Source organism: Diabrotica virgifera, chromosome 8 (assembly GCF_917563875.1).
Source record: "Diabrotica virgifera virgifera chromosome 8, PGI_DIABVI_V3a".
NCBI classification, from domain to species: domain Eukaryota; kingdom Metazoa; phylum Arthropoda; class Insecta; order Coleoptera; family Chrysomelidae; genus Diabrotica; species Diabrotica virgifera.
This window is the reverse complement of record NC_065450.1, coordinates 198,977,730-198,993,653: the sequence shown is the minus strand read 5'-3', so window position 1 is coordinate 198,993,653 and position 15,924 is coordinate 198,977,730. Positions and strand designations below refer to the sequence as shown.

General features: G+C 32.3%; 1 protein-coding gene across 1 annotated transcript in view; it reads left to right on the top strand.

Annotated features, from left to right (window-relative positions):
* Window positions 1–15,924, top strand: part of LOC114329112 (innexin inx1) — a 123,526-nt gene that overhangs the window by 54,870 nt on the left and 52,732 nt on the right. Inside the window, exon 2 of the mRNA XM_028278128.2 lies at window positions 2,879–2,986. Coding sequence (XP_028133929.1) covers window positions 2,879–2,986 — 108 coding nt within the window. The remainder of the gene's footprint in view (window positions 1–2,878; window positions 2,987–15,924) is intronic.

The window sequence follows — 15,924 nt, the reverse complement described above, 5'->3', positions numbered from 1 at the left end:
TTAACTCAAATAAATAGGTAATCGATTACTGGATTACTCGATTAATCGCGGCATGTAAAGTAAAATTCTTCTTTCAGTACAATAAGGTGTTACTTTACTGCACGATAAAACGATAAAACTATTAATTCTTCTAATTTATGTGTTTTACTCACTTGGTAAAGATTTTTGGTCGGCACCGTAATATAACACAGGTTATACACCACATCCCTCGGTAGACCGCATACTATAGTAGCACCCTAAAAAATATGTAGGTACCTAAAGTTCTGCATCAGAAATTTCCAAAATAGTAATGTTTGTTAAAAATGTATATTATATTATAACGTTTAAAAGAGATGGCATGATGAAACTGGAGCAGGTACCTCGGAATAGGTTCCGATCGCCTATTCCACGCACCAGTGACAAAAAGTCAACGGCATCGGTTTCGATTCCAAGGGCGCCGCATCGACCGCAATCTGCAATTTACAGTAAACTCGAACTGGATTCTCGCTCGGAATAGGTCGCTGCAGCACAACCGCGTAGGGTTAGTTAGTAGGGAATGCATCGGTGACGTTCGTTTCGGTTAAGGGTTGGTATGATGGAACTGGAGCGGGTACGTCGGAATATGTTCGGTTCGACTATTCCACGTATTACAAGTGACAAAACTTTGATGGCATCGGTCTCGATTCCCGATTCCAACGCTGGCCGTAGTTGAGTAGGTACACTTTCCTTTTCCGAGAGATTTGATCTCTCGGAATAGGTACCATAGAGAAACGCTTCGGCGGCGTCTGTTGACTGTTTCGATTCCAAAATCTCACATCTGTGATGGGTTTAAAAGGATTTCAGGTCGATACGGCTGTAACAGATAGTTGTCATATAAAACTGTTAAAATTTTGACTCTACCGCATTATGTTTTTATTTATTTGACTATAATCTAATCGATCCTATCTTTTGTAGTAAATTAGTTTCTTCATTTTCCATTTGCATAAACGAATTCTGAATAAACCTCGACTTTAGGTAATTTAAAATCCCATAATTACATTTAAGAAAAATTTGTTTTAATAGGTGTTATAATATAAACTGCGCGTCATAGAAAACGGGCACCCTAAAAAATGGGTCATTTTTGATGTCGCGTATCTCCTAAACCTGTTGTCCGATTTAAATGATTTTTTGAATATGTTATAGCCCTATTCTTTGTCAATATCTTTGTAATAATATTTTTGCAAAACAGGTAAATTTTCATTGTATACCGGGTGTACGAATCAAACTGTGTTTTTTTTTTCAAAGTTCGCAACACCCTGTGGATTATTCTAGCATTTATAAAATACTGAAATTAAAATTCAACTATAGCCTCAGGTTTTCTTAACATTCTGTTTTTTGATTCATTCGCTTATGTTGGATAATACAAAAGTTATGTACTTTAACAACTAGCCATGTTCTTCATCAGTACAGGGTGTTATAAGTCTAAAGTGTTTTAGGGACTAAATAAGTTCGACAGACTTTAAGGGGTAATTCTGCATTAAAAATAATGACAGTTTGCTTTATAATCATGTATCCGCAAAAGCTTCGTTTCCGAGATACGGGATGTTAAATTTTTTCTTACAAACTGATGATTTATTTATTGCTTTAAAACCGGTTGAGATATGCAAATGAAATTTGGTAGGTTTTAAGAGATGGTTATTGTGCATTTTTTGACATTCAACTAAGAATTTTATATTCACTATTGGAGCGCATACGGGTAATATGACCGATCATATTATTCGTATGTACGCCAATGGTGAATAAAGAATTCTTAATTGTATATCAAAAAATGTTCAAAAATTACGTCTTAAAACCCACCAAATTTCATTTGCATATCTCAACCGGTTTTAGGGCAATAAATAAATCGTCAGTTTTTAAGAAAAAATTCAACATCCTGTATGTCGGAAACGAAGCATTTGCGGACATATGTTTATAAAGCAACCGGTCATTATGTTTTCATGCAGAATTACCCCTTAAAGTTTGTCGTACTTCTTTAGAAACACCCTGTACTGATAAAGAGCATGCCTAGTTGTTAAAGTACATAACTTTTGTATTATCCATCATAAATGAATGAATCAAAAAACAGAATGTTAAGAAAACCTGAGGCTATAGTTGCGTTTTAATTTCAGTATTTTGTAAATGCTAGAATATGCCACAGGGTGTTGCGAACTTTGAGAAAAAAACACAGTTTGATTCGTACACCCGGTATATAATGAAAATTTACCTGTTTTGCAAAAATATTAATACAGTGATATTGACAAAGAATAGAGCTATAAAATATTCAAAAAATCACTTAAATCGGAGAACAGGTTTAGGAGATACGCGACATCAAAAATGACCCATTTTTTAGGGTGCCCGTTTTCTATGACGAGCAGTTTAGATTTACGAATTGTAGGAAAAACATGGTAAAAAATATAAATGTATTTAAAAATCAAATTACATACATCCTCTAGCTAGATTAAAAATACAAAATTATAGGTGCCCACTAGTTTGATCGTTTGAATTTGGGGCAGCGGAAGGCAATAGCAGCACAACTATTAGGAACGAGCTAGGGCGATCGATATATTGTCTTTTCACGTCGGAATCATAAACTCGCATTAGGTTTCGGGAATAGGTATTTGCTTGGAATAGGTTCAGTTCCAACCTATTACCGAAAAATGCTATTCTGTACCATCTCTACGTTTAATACAATTTGTTTCTTACTGTGTGCTCCATCTCATATTTTCATCATAATTTCAATGTCAGACTACAAAGATCAAAGATTTGTTGAAAGCATCAACCTCTTGGCATTCTTTAGATAATAATAGGTTACTGAGAAACACAAGACTATTAAATTTCGAGATTTATAACGGCATATAAACGTGTTGATTTATGGTTTCAGGTCGGATACGAGGTGGCTCATCCTGGAGTGGCCAACGATTTTGGCGAAAACAGCGCCCAAAAGTACTACCCCTACTACCAGTGGGTCTGTTTCGTGCTGTTCTTCCAGGTAAGTGACATCACAACATTTGATAATTAACAACAGAAATATCGGGAAAAGATAAAAATAATGTTAATTTAAAACAATAAAAGGCAGATATATAGGGTATCAATTTGAAAAGTTGCCACCCCCTAATATTTGGTCCCTATAGAAAATCTAAAAATATACAAAAACAAGTCAAATTTATTTGTGAGGGGGACATTTTGTTCACCAGTTTTCAACTAAATTACATTAACCCTCTAGCAGGAGCGGACACAACCCCCAAAATCTTTAATAGAAAGGGGGGGTTGAGTGATATCTCATTTTAAAGATCGTTCGATTACCCTTTCAAAAATACCACATACATTATATTTCTTTTCAGTGTATATTAAAAGTATCGAGTTCAGAACTCCAAAACTTTTTTTGGAGTATTTGACTCCAAATTGAATTGTTTTGAGTGTTGGAGTATTTAGAGTATTTTTTTGAAGTATTTTTGGAAAAATCAAGTAAAACTAGGGTTGATGTAATTTAGTTGAAAACTGGTCTACAAAATGTCCCCCTCACACATAAATTTGATGTGTTTTTGCATATTTTTAGATTTTCTATGGGGACCAAATTATAGGGGGTGGCAACTTATAAAATTGACACACTGTACAGTGTGGGCCAAAGAAAACAGTCCACCTCGATATTTAGCAGTATTTATTAGATTTTAAGGAAATGACGAAACATTTCGATTTTTGATCTAAGGGGGGGACATTTTTACGGTAAATACATCTGTCATTTGTCAAACCCCTCCCGTACACTATTCCCACCCTTTATTTTTAAATAGGGAATAGGGGTCATGTGCTAGCTCATTTGAAAGGCTATTCAATTCTCTATTCAGTAATATAAACATTAACATAATTATTTATACAGGGTGTCCAAGAAAAAATTTTTTAATTAAATTAATAGACATAAAAAGAAGAACGTATGTAATTTATTTGATTCAAAATACATTCTTCTGTTGTCACAAAATAGAAAAAAATGTTTTTTTTATTAATAAACATTGCTTTTCGCTTAATTTCAATGTTGGTGGGCTGCTACCCATCTGCCTCTTGGTGGGTTGAATATTGAATTTAAGCAACAAACAATGTTTACTTATCAAATAAACATTTTTCTCTGTTTTATGTCAGCAGTAGAATGTATTTTGAGTTAAATAAATTACATACATTCTTCTTTTTGTGTCAATTAATCTAATGCAAAATAATTTTTCTTGGACACCTTGTACAAATAATTATGTCAATGTTAATATTACTGAATAGAGAAATGAATAACCTTTCAAATGAGCTAGCACACGGCCCCTATTCCCTATTTAAAAATAAGGGGTGGGGAAGTGGAAGGGAGGGGGTTGACAAATGACAGATGTATGTACCGTAAAAATGTGTCCCCCTTAGATCAAAAATCGACCTGTTTTTTATTTCCTTAAATCTAATAAATACTGCCAAATATCGAGGTGGACTATTTTCTTTGGCCCACTCACATTACTTTTGCTATTTTCGCTCTGAGAGTATTAGGGGCATCTGAAATAAGCCAAAAAAACGCCTTATGTTATTGCAAAAACAGCTCTCAGGCATAAAAAATGTGAATGCAATTTAAAAAATTGAATGAATCGTTTTTAAATTTTTTATCACATAGGTATTAAGCACCAAGGAACTCTCATTTGAAAAAAAATTCAAAGCTGTACACTAATTTTTACAATAGCAGTTATATTATTGCGAAATTAATTTTTTTGAATTTCGACCTTTTTTCGCAATTATATTAACAAAAAATGAGTATATCAACTTTTATAATACGCCATTTTAAAGCTTTTTCTACGCTCTCGAAGATGTTTGTACTAAAAAAACCATAGGTTTCACTGTGATTGATTTGAAAAAAAAAGAAGGAAAAATGGCTGTTTTTTGACAATAAATTTGTTTATAAATTAAAATGGCCGCCAGATCCTACACAGGAAATAGTTACAGTGTGTTCTTATATGTATTACCTGTCGCAAAAACGCTTCAGTACCTTGGCTGTTGAAGTGCCACGAACAGGGTATATTTTTGCTTTATTACCCTGGCCTATAGGGTCCCTGGACACTAGTGTGTAATAAAGTTTAACCTAAATTTGATTGAAGACGATAATTGCAAACATTGCGGAAAGCAGGGTGATCTTGATCATATCTTTTTTGAATGTTATAAGTTTCAACAGCATTCAAACTCTCTCTATAAAAATTTAATTAAACTTGCATGCACCATTCAATATCCAGTCTCTACTGGCTACAGGCTCTCAACAAATATACAATATCATTATAAATTTCTTGTCAGATAGACGCATGGTCTTATAAGATTTGTACTCGGGCATGATATTTTTTATGATTTAAGTTCAGATTTGCATCCTTTTTTATCATAAATGTTCTATCACTTTATCAGAGATCCATTATTGTTTTTATTGTATTATTATTGTATTGTATTATTTATTGTATCACTATATTGTTTCTGTTTAATTTTGTATTAGGGATAGGATTGTATATTCTTTATTGCAACTGGCTAAATGACTAACGTCTATGCCATTAAATAAAAAAAAAACCTAAATTTAATTTAAGTTTTCGTTTAAAATAAGCTAATAAAATTTATGAATAAATTGTATAAAAACATCGAATTTTCTTTGAACCAAATGAGAGGTTAATTAACACATCATTCCATTTTAAATTCAAATGTAGCTTGTTTAACATGTTTTGTTCAATTCTATCAAATACGAATACTTTAGAAAAAAATAGAAAAAAAAGATAGAGTTACATAATGTTAAAAAAATTGTTTTGATTAATCGGGAACGACGATCGACCTCTTGACTTTCATCTGTCAAAAAGTGACACGTAGGCATGTAGTATAAGACATGCCAACCAATGACTTTTTTACGTATTACGACCATAGAGGTATATATTAACATAGAGTGAGCCTTCATTCCGCGCGTCCTGACGACAAGATCTCTTCGACTGGTTTGCGCTATCTCTTTCTAGCACATTGTACCGAGAAACTAAGATGACATTAGTATCGTTCGCGGTAACGATTCCGTACTTGTCCAGGACAACTTCGCATGCGCACTTTAAAAAAGAGCGTTCTCTTTTTTAAAGTGCGCATGCGAAGTAATCCTGGACAAGTACGGGATCGTTACCGCGAACGATACTATTAAGGTGTGAGTATAGGCACGGAAGAGGAGGACAACTGTCTAACTTAGCCTAACGCAGCTTAATATGCGTAAGAGTGAAACAGCACTAATCCAAAGAAAAAAAATGGTGTCGTCACTTCGCTTTGAATGACACTCTCTCTATGTCAATATATACCTTTATGATTACGACACTCGTCAGGCGTTCGACTGCAAAGGGTTAAATAAGCTTTTTTGCACGATTGATCATTTTTGACTGTTTACCGTAACAGATTTTACGTCAGTAGGTGACATTCACTAGCAACTCGACGGTAAGTAATCCAACTCGACGGTAAGTACTCCAACTCGACGGTAAGTAATTCACTTACCGTCGAGTTAAAAAATCTCTTAATTTTAATTTATTTTTTGAAAGAATAAAGAAAACTAACGAATTATTTATTAATATTGAAACTTATGGTACAATTTGTTAAATTATTTTGCAGAATTTCTAAATATGGAATTTTATCGTCTGGTTTATTAACGACTGTAAAAGTACGCTGGATGTTCGTTTTTGTATTGGGTACTTTTACAATCATGAAACCATCGGTTTGTTGGATGTCATTCATAGTAATATTATATAATTCTTCTCTTCTACAGGCACCAGATATTCCCAATATCATTGCGACCTACAAATTATGAAAAAATCTTTATTAGAGTATTTATTTTACCTAAACTAGCTTATATTACCTTGTGAACTAGAAATTCTTCATCCGGTGCTTCCATCAGAAATTTTTCAAATTGCTCCCGTGTAAAAATGCTCGCTTTCTTAGGCCTATAGCCAACATTTTTTCTCTTCAAATACGCGATCAAAGTTGAAAACTTGGAAATATCAATGCCATCATAAAGAAAAACGGTGGATTTAATCATTGAATATTCTGCCCAGAGGCTTCCAGGAGCTTTCAACTGCATATGTCTTTGAACGAAATATGCCAATAGAGTCTTTTCTTCGATTCTTAAATTTTTGCCTTCGCACCATTTTTTAAAACTTTGGTAGGTATTTTGATAACGGATTTTGGATTTTTCGGTAATAATTGCGGAACACCCTTCTTCCCAAGCCCGTTCAATTTCTTCAAATTCACTTTCGCTCATATTTTAATTTATAATAATCAAAATTGTACTTAAAATTATTGACAACTAAATAAAAACTCAATTCTCCATTGTTGTTATGCACCCTAGTTACTACCTAACAACCAAAGTATCTATCTTGATAAAATGAATGAAACTAGTCAATATGACGAAAATGTTTAATTTTATAATTTATAATGGTATCAATCGTGCAAAAAATGTTATAAGCATGTCGAACGTTAAGGGTAACCGATCTCAGACAATAGGGAGTTTTTGTTGCTACGTAACGTACGCATCTCCGTATACGTAAAGCAAGTAACGTGTCGTAGAGGATGAATGTTAAAATAGGTAGTTTTTGTAACTGCCTTAACGTAACGTAAAGCAAATCGTAAAGTCATTTTTAAATTCCGTTGACATTTAAAAAAATAAAACAATGTTCACACAATATACAATTAATATACAAATGTAAAAAAAGATAAATGAATGATGAAATTGTATGGTTTTAATTGCTTCTATTTAAATATAAAAATATTATTTTTCCTTAGGTTAAAATTGTTTTATTTTTGTTTATACCTACTTTTTAGTTGTAAATTATTGTATACCTACATCAGAATTCCAGTAGGTATAATGTAAATAGTGTGGTAATATTTATTTGAAAATTTTACTGAAACTAGGTCATTTGTTTATCTAGTTATTAATTGTGGTGATCACTGTATTTCTTAAATTAATACAAGATTTGTTTGTTTTGCTTTATTAATAGACAACTTAAAAACAATAAAATTTTAAATCTATTATGAAGCTCCAGTTTCCAATTACAAACACAGAATAATTTTACTCAAATAGACTAAACCAATAACCAATATAACCTTAAAATGTTTATAAACAGGTAGTACGCTGATGAAATGTTCATTTGGTAGGTAATCGGGCAAGATCCTCGTGTGCATTCGGTGACTTTCGGCTCGATAGGGATGCGTATGAACCTAACGTACCAGCCCGTAACCTTAGGTAATACGTATCGCGATACGGGAGTTCAACCATTAATGCGCAAGCGTATATGTCAAAAAGATGCGTTACGTTTACGTATTTGTGTGCACAAAAACTCCCTAATAATTGGAGTCGTCGGTCGTTCCGCTCCTCCTCCAAACAATTGTCTTCGATCGGTATAAAACCCTTACCGTTCTCCATACTTAATATACTATTGCGAGACTTATTTTACATTGATTGACCGTTTACTATCTTATCTACGTGACGTCTATCACCAACTTTCTCAAGTTCAAGAATTCGAACGGAAAAGTTTAATAAACCTTATCGCATGGCGGAAATGCACTAACACCGCACTTGTTGCTCAGTAAATTTCCACTCTACAACATTAATCAATGTTTTGGGCTTTCGAGCTCAGGAACGAGGACGTTCATTATGATGCCAGTTCGACGGTCTCGAAAGTTTTTGTTTTTAAAGATTACACCTATCATGGCATTTCCGCTTATTCGAGCTATATTTAGGACGAGACAGTATCGTTAGTATAATGTTGTCGATAACTATTTAGACCAGGGTAATAAGTTAGAAATAGACCATCTTCGGGACACTCAAAGATTTAGGTAGCTGACTACTTTTTTAGTTATTGTATACCTATAGGATGAAAACCTACCTGTTTCCTGCCTAGAGTTCGCGTCCGTTTTTTTAATTATTAACAATTTAATGCAAAAATCGCGATTTTTTCGATTTTTTGCACTCCATTCAAAAGCTAAATAGTTGACATAAAATTACAAAATTTAATTTTTTAGAACATTAAAAAACCTTCAAAATGCCGATTTTTGAAAGTTAAAAAGTTAATTTGTTGCTACGCCAACTGCAAAATAAGTGAAAATCGTTATTTGTTAATAACTTTTACTAAAACTACCTTAGAACTTTAGTGTTTCACTCAAAGTTGGGTATTGGGGTACTTAACAAACCCTCAAAATTTGAGACCGATCCATTAATTAGTTTAAGATTTATTCTAATTGTTTATCCCAGAGACCTTTATTTTGCAATAACATAAGACAAAAAATAATGAAGGTAGGTCAATTCTGAGTATGCCAAATGAAAGTAGAAAACTGATACTATCAAAATGTACCCAAAAAACGATAAAAGATTATCTAATATAGTCAAAAATCCTAATGCCAAAATTAATAAACAGTCTAATTTGTTTAAACAATTTTTGAAAAAATAATTTTTTTCCAAAAATCCATTATTTTAATCATACTATCCCTATTAATCACAGAAAAAGTTAAGGTATACTTTAATAAATAAATTATCTTCAATAAATAATTATCTAATAAAAGTCATTTATTTATTAAAGTGTACTTTAACTTTTTCTGTGATCATTAATGATACTATGATTAAAAAAATAGATTTTTGTAAAAAAAATATTTTTCAAGAATTGTTTAAACAAATTAGACTGTTTATTTATTAATAAATTTATAAACAAATTGCATATTTGTAATTACGTAAAAATTACATACCAATTAAAAAAATAAATATCAAAATCCATTGAGTGGATCCGGAGATACAGCAAATTATATTCGTTTGAAATTGCTTTTTCGGTATTTTAACTCACTGGATTTGTAGGTTCCCCCTAGTAATCGTTTGCACTACATTTTTGAAAAATAGTAGAGGGTGCTGTGAAGGTATAATGTTTGTGCAAATTTTTTAAGAAAAAATACAAATCCCCTTCTTTAAAATGGCATTAAGGTGATACAGTAGCGATCAACAGGTAGCCAAAACGCGTTCCAAGATTGCGGCTGTAATTTTGAATATTTTTTCGAGGTATTTGGCACACGTATTCGTAATATAATAAAGAATGGCGGTACAGAGCCCAATTTAAAAAATATATTAATATGTGGAAATTACTCTGTAATTAAATACAATATTCAAAAGACGAGCCTGTACCGCCATTAAGAAGAACAAAAAATACACTTTCTTCAAATAAACTTTTTTATCCGATGCCTAGATTTTGTGTCATTTTGGAACTACTAATGAAATAAAAAAATTTAGTAGTTCCAAAATGACACAAAATCTAGGCATCGGATAAAAAAGTTTATGTGAAGAAAGTGTATTTTTTTGTTCTTCTTAAAGGCGGTACAGGCTCGTTTTTTTAATATTGTATTTAATTACAGAGTAATTTCCACATATTAATATATTTTTCAAATTGGGCTCTGTATCGCCATTCTTTATTATATTACGAATACGTGTGCCAAATATCTCGAAAAAATATTCAAAATTACAGCCGCAATCTTGGAACGCGTTTTCGCTACCTGTTGATCGCTACTGTTTCCTCTTAATGAGATTCCTTAATTATTATAAACAAATTAACTGTGAATTAAAAAAACATATAGCTAACTTTGTCCCAAATAAGCCCAGGCTAAATTTTTTTAATAGATAATTCGTGTTAAAATACTATCTTTTCGAATATATAAAAAGATTATTTCTACGGACAACATTTTGAAAGTTATTCTAAATGTTTATAAACTACAAAATTTTAAAAAGATGGCATTAGGATTTTTGACTATGTTAATACTAAAGTTCTAAGGAAGTTTTAGTAAAAGTTATTAAGAAATAACGATTTTCACTTATTTTACAGTTTGCGTAGCAACAAATTTACTTTTTAACTTTCAAAAATCGGCATTTTGAAGGTTTTTCAATGTTCTAAAAACCTGGATTTTGTGATTTTATGTCAACTATTTAGTTTTTGAATGGAGTGCAAAAAATCGAAAAAATCGCGATTTTTGCACTAAATTGTTAATAATTAAAAAACGGACGCGAACTCTAGGCAGGAAACTGGTAGGTTTTCTTCCTATAGGTCTACAATAACTAAAAAAGTAGGCTACCTGGATCTTTGAGTGTCCCGAGAAAATCCTTATTACCCTGGACTAATTTTGTTCCAAGGCTGTTTACCATTAGGATATTTGGTCTTTTAAACATTTTCTAAGAAAAATTGTACATACATTGCAAAATGAAATTATTTTTTCACTTACAAATTACAAATACAGTAAAACCTCGATATAACGGACTAATTGGGGGGACGGGGTGTCCGTTAAAGCCGAAAGTCCGTTATATAAAAATAGGTTTAAAATAAATAAAAAAACTTCTTTTTTGAAAATATGTACACTGTATTTAAATATAAATAAAAAACACAAACAAAATTATATTTAATTATCTTCAGAAATTCGTCGTGAAGTGACGTTGTTTGATATCGACACGCTTGCTTTCGGTAATCCTGCTTTGAAAGAGGAATCAAGTTTTGTTTGCACTTTTGAAGTTTGCTGTTTTTAAACGCTTTTATTTAGTTCAATAGTTTGCGTCAAATCTTTAGACGTTAATTTAAGTGCCTTTTCTTCAATGCAAATGAATGAAAATTTGCAGACATATGCATTCGCGGGAACAATACACGAATAATCAGTAATAAATTTTTTTTATGTTTATTAACTGTTTAAATAAAAAAAAACGATTTTAATGGAAAATGACTAAATTCTCTTGTTTTTTACAATGTAAAAACTTGAAACTTTTATGGATTGTAGCTAATGATATGAACTATACATAATTTCACTTTTTACGTTAATTGTTTACGTTATGCTTCATTAATAAACAATAAAGTTTCAAATTTTGTGCCGATTCCGACTACTTTTCATGTTAGTACATCATGTATATTTTATACATATTTTAATAAACATGACGATATATTTTAATGTTTGAAAAGTGTAAGACTAAAAAGTAAAAAATAAAAAAATATGAAAAAAATGTTTTTTAAGAAACGCGTTTCTTTAGTTACCAGTGACTAAAATTAAAAATATTATAAAAAAAATCAACTAAAAGCAAAAAAAAATGAAAAAATCTAACACATTCGTTAAAGAAAAGCGTGGGGCGAAAACCGTTTATTCGATGAAGACGCACCACGCTTTTCTTTGACGAATGTGTTGAATTTTGTAATTTTTTAGTTTTTGCTTTTGGTTGATTTTTTTTATAATATTTTTAATTTTAGTCACTGTTAACTAAAGAAAAGCGTTTCTTAAAAAAATTTTTTTTCATATTTTTTTATTTATAATCAACTCTCTAAAATTACGAAATTGCGTATAATTGTTAGAATATATTCAACTATAAATTATGGTATTCTTATTAGTGTTAAAATGGACATAGCAGTCAAAGTGGGCGGGCTAATTCCCCGAACCTTTTAGGTCGAAAACTCTTACATAGGATTGATTACATGAAAGTATCGTGTTACAAGACATATGGATGTGAAAGCGATTTTAGTAGTTTTGTTTTTGATATTTTTACTTTAGTCTGGAAGTATACGTTGTAGAAGACACATCTTAATTTCTTTGTTTGTATATTATTATAATACGGTTCGGTTAAAATAAATAGTTTGTTTACTATTATTTGTACCTTTTATTATCTACTATTTCTAATAATAATACAGTTGAATTTCGTTGTCTGAATAATCAATAAATATTATTAGATCGTTAAGATACGATCTTACCTCTGAGAACTTCATTTTTTGCAGTGTTGTTTTGCCTTCTTTGCTATCTTCACTTCCATCCTCATGTTTTAGGTTCATAACTTCATCTGCTATTTCACTTTCAGTCGTGATATTATACCCAGACACCTTCATCTACTTCTAGCCATTGTAAAATAAAACATCTCAGCTACCTACTTCTTCTCCGGCATTATTAGATATGCATTGTCTTACAGAAATCAGGAATTTCCAACCCTTCTAATCTTATGTCTGCATCTTGGCCAACAGACAATTTTTTTTACTAGATATTCGTTTGGTTTCCAAAATTATTCCCTGATCCATGGGTTGAATATGAGATGTTGTATTTTTGGCAAAAACATACAACTAAAGTTTCTAGGTAGGTGTAGTATTTGGGTTCCACGGGGACCCCGTTGGTATTCAATGTATCTTGGTATGTGACAGGTTAAGCATGTATCATATCATCATGTTTTAAATTTTTTTACATTTGACCGGATTTTTCGTCCGTTATATCCGAAGTCCGTTATATAGAGGTCCGTTATATCGAGGTTTTACTGTACTACAAATAATTCATGCATTTCATGCATTCATGCATTGTAATAATGCATTTCGGAGACTTCTTTTTGATAGCGAAATAGGTAAACCGTAAATTCAAGGCTTACTTGAAACTATTGAACGATGCTAGGAATTACCTTTTTCTACAACCACTATTCAAAGTGCACTTTTCTGCACGGTTTTATGTTAGCAAACTTGATATTTTCTCACAGTATAAGATATTTGACATTAGTGTGCAGAAAAGTGACGTTTCTGTGCCGCAAAGTGACGTTTCTGTGCCGCAAAGTTATTTTCTGCACAGTTGACTACCTCATTTTGAGTAACGTTATATTCTGTTTACATCCGTGGACTACCGCATTCTGAGTAACGTTATATTCTGTTTACATCCGTGGTTAAACTTTAGACAAAAATATATAACCTATAAGACAATTATTATATTTAACTATAGCATAGAAACTAAATTGTGGATGTTACAACTGTTTTATTTTACAATTTTATTCTTATTAAACATTTTATAATTATCAAATAACCAATAAGGATTTAGCAACCTGTGCAAGAGACGTCGAATGAAGTAGGTTTTGTGTAAATCCGTGACTGCATAAATATAATGTCAATAATGTGCAATAATTGTTTAAATTTAAACAAATTAAGGCAGTGCATTAATTTTTTAACTGATTTCTGTGCAATTTATTTAGGTATAAGGAATTTAAATTGATTAGCAGGTATTAATTAAATACAGTTTAAAATTTATCACATAGGTACCTATAAAGGGTCGTTTAAACACAGCGATAAATCAAACAACTTATCAAGGTCAATCGAGTTGTTGCAACTTATCATTGTGTGTAAACGGTGCATCGCACAACTTATCAAAGTTGGAGTTGGGTTGAAGGTGGTATCGCATTGAATCGCAGCGTCTAAACAGCGTTTCAACTTGTCATCACAACTAGTTGCTGTGACTTGTCGTTGTGTTTAAACGACGCTTTATAATTAATCGTCGTTTGGAAATTGTGATTTTAATTTTTAGGAAAAACTGTGCTTGTAGAAAAAGTATAGTGTGAAACACGTGCAGAAAGGTAATTTCTCACTCGTTTGAATTGCGGCACTCGCTTGCGCTCGTACCGCAACTTTTCAAACTCGTGAGAAATTAGTACCTTTCTGCACTTGTTGCACAATATACTATTTACTCCTATAGTGCATCTAAAATTCACCCTTGAAAACACTATATTTTAATAATAAATAATCATTTCGTTGTGAAGCGGAACAAGAGCCGTCTTATTTTAGTTAGTTCAGAGAGCGTCAAAAGCACCCTAACTAGTTTCAACCCTTCTTAGGGTCTCACCAGAGAGTGCTTATTTGATTCTCTCTGAACCACTAAAATTCGGACGAAATGGCATGATGGCATGGATGCCGCGGCGGCATCTGCTAGAGACGAATGAAAGACGATCATCTATTTTTTCTACGTAAAGAGTAGCTCCGACAATTCATTGGCTTGCAAATTTTAGAAGCCACGAATGGTGTTACCAGATGATTAATTCTAATACAGTTTTATTTTTGATATTGTTTGACCTTGCTTGGAAGCTACTTATAGTAACTTTGATGTACAAACTGTTGATAAGACCATATCCAAACTTGCCATTAGAGATGAACAAAGAACCCCACCAAAATATTTACTTTTTTATCATTGATTAGTTTTAATAAATGACTGGTATTTGGCCTGGACCAGGACATAGTAGTGAACTCAACCAGCTCAACGCTTTAAGAATTAAGAAATGTTTCAGAAATAATAGGCTTGAAAATGAATCCAACAAGGACAAAGATTCTTGCCTTGGAGGAAACACCAATTACTGTGGGGGAAGAACTGATAGAAAGGGTTGGAGAATATCTCTACTTGGGTCATCTAATAAACTTAAGCAGAGGAAACCAACACGTTAAAGTAGGCCGAAGAATCGACATGACAAGAGCTGCCGTTTGGCAAACTTAGAATTGCCCTCAAGAAAAATAATATTTCTATAAATCTCACGGCAAAAGTTTTAAATTCTTGCATCCTTCCAGTGATGACAAACGGTCTAGAGCAGCGGTTCTCAATCTTTTTGAGTCATGTACCACCAAATACTTAATATTATTTTTGCTACCACCTAACTGAACTACCTCTCTAGCTAGGTGATCTAATTAACTATAATCCATATCAACCATATTAATATTTCAATCAACGCTATAATAGTACCTAGTGCTGATTTCGTCTGTTTTTGCGTTTTGTGTACCACCTCAAATAATATGTACCACCAGTGGTACATGTACCACAGATTGAGAACCGCTGGTCTAGAGACAATTACATTGACCATAAAAACCGCCAACAAAATGACGGTAACACAGTGCACATTGGAACGACTTATGCTAGGAATAACTTTAGATACGATGATACTAGGTGGACTAAACACATCATACAAGAAGACTTAGGTGTGGAAGTCCATAAGGAAGGTGTGGGTCGTTCTCCAAAAAGATAGCTGCAGGATGTGAAAGAAAAGGCGGAAAGAAAATGGCATCACAAAAGACAAATTAAAATAGAAACGCCAAGGGAAGGCTTATGTCCAGGAGTAGACAGTTAAGGGGCTGTTGAAAGAAA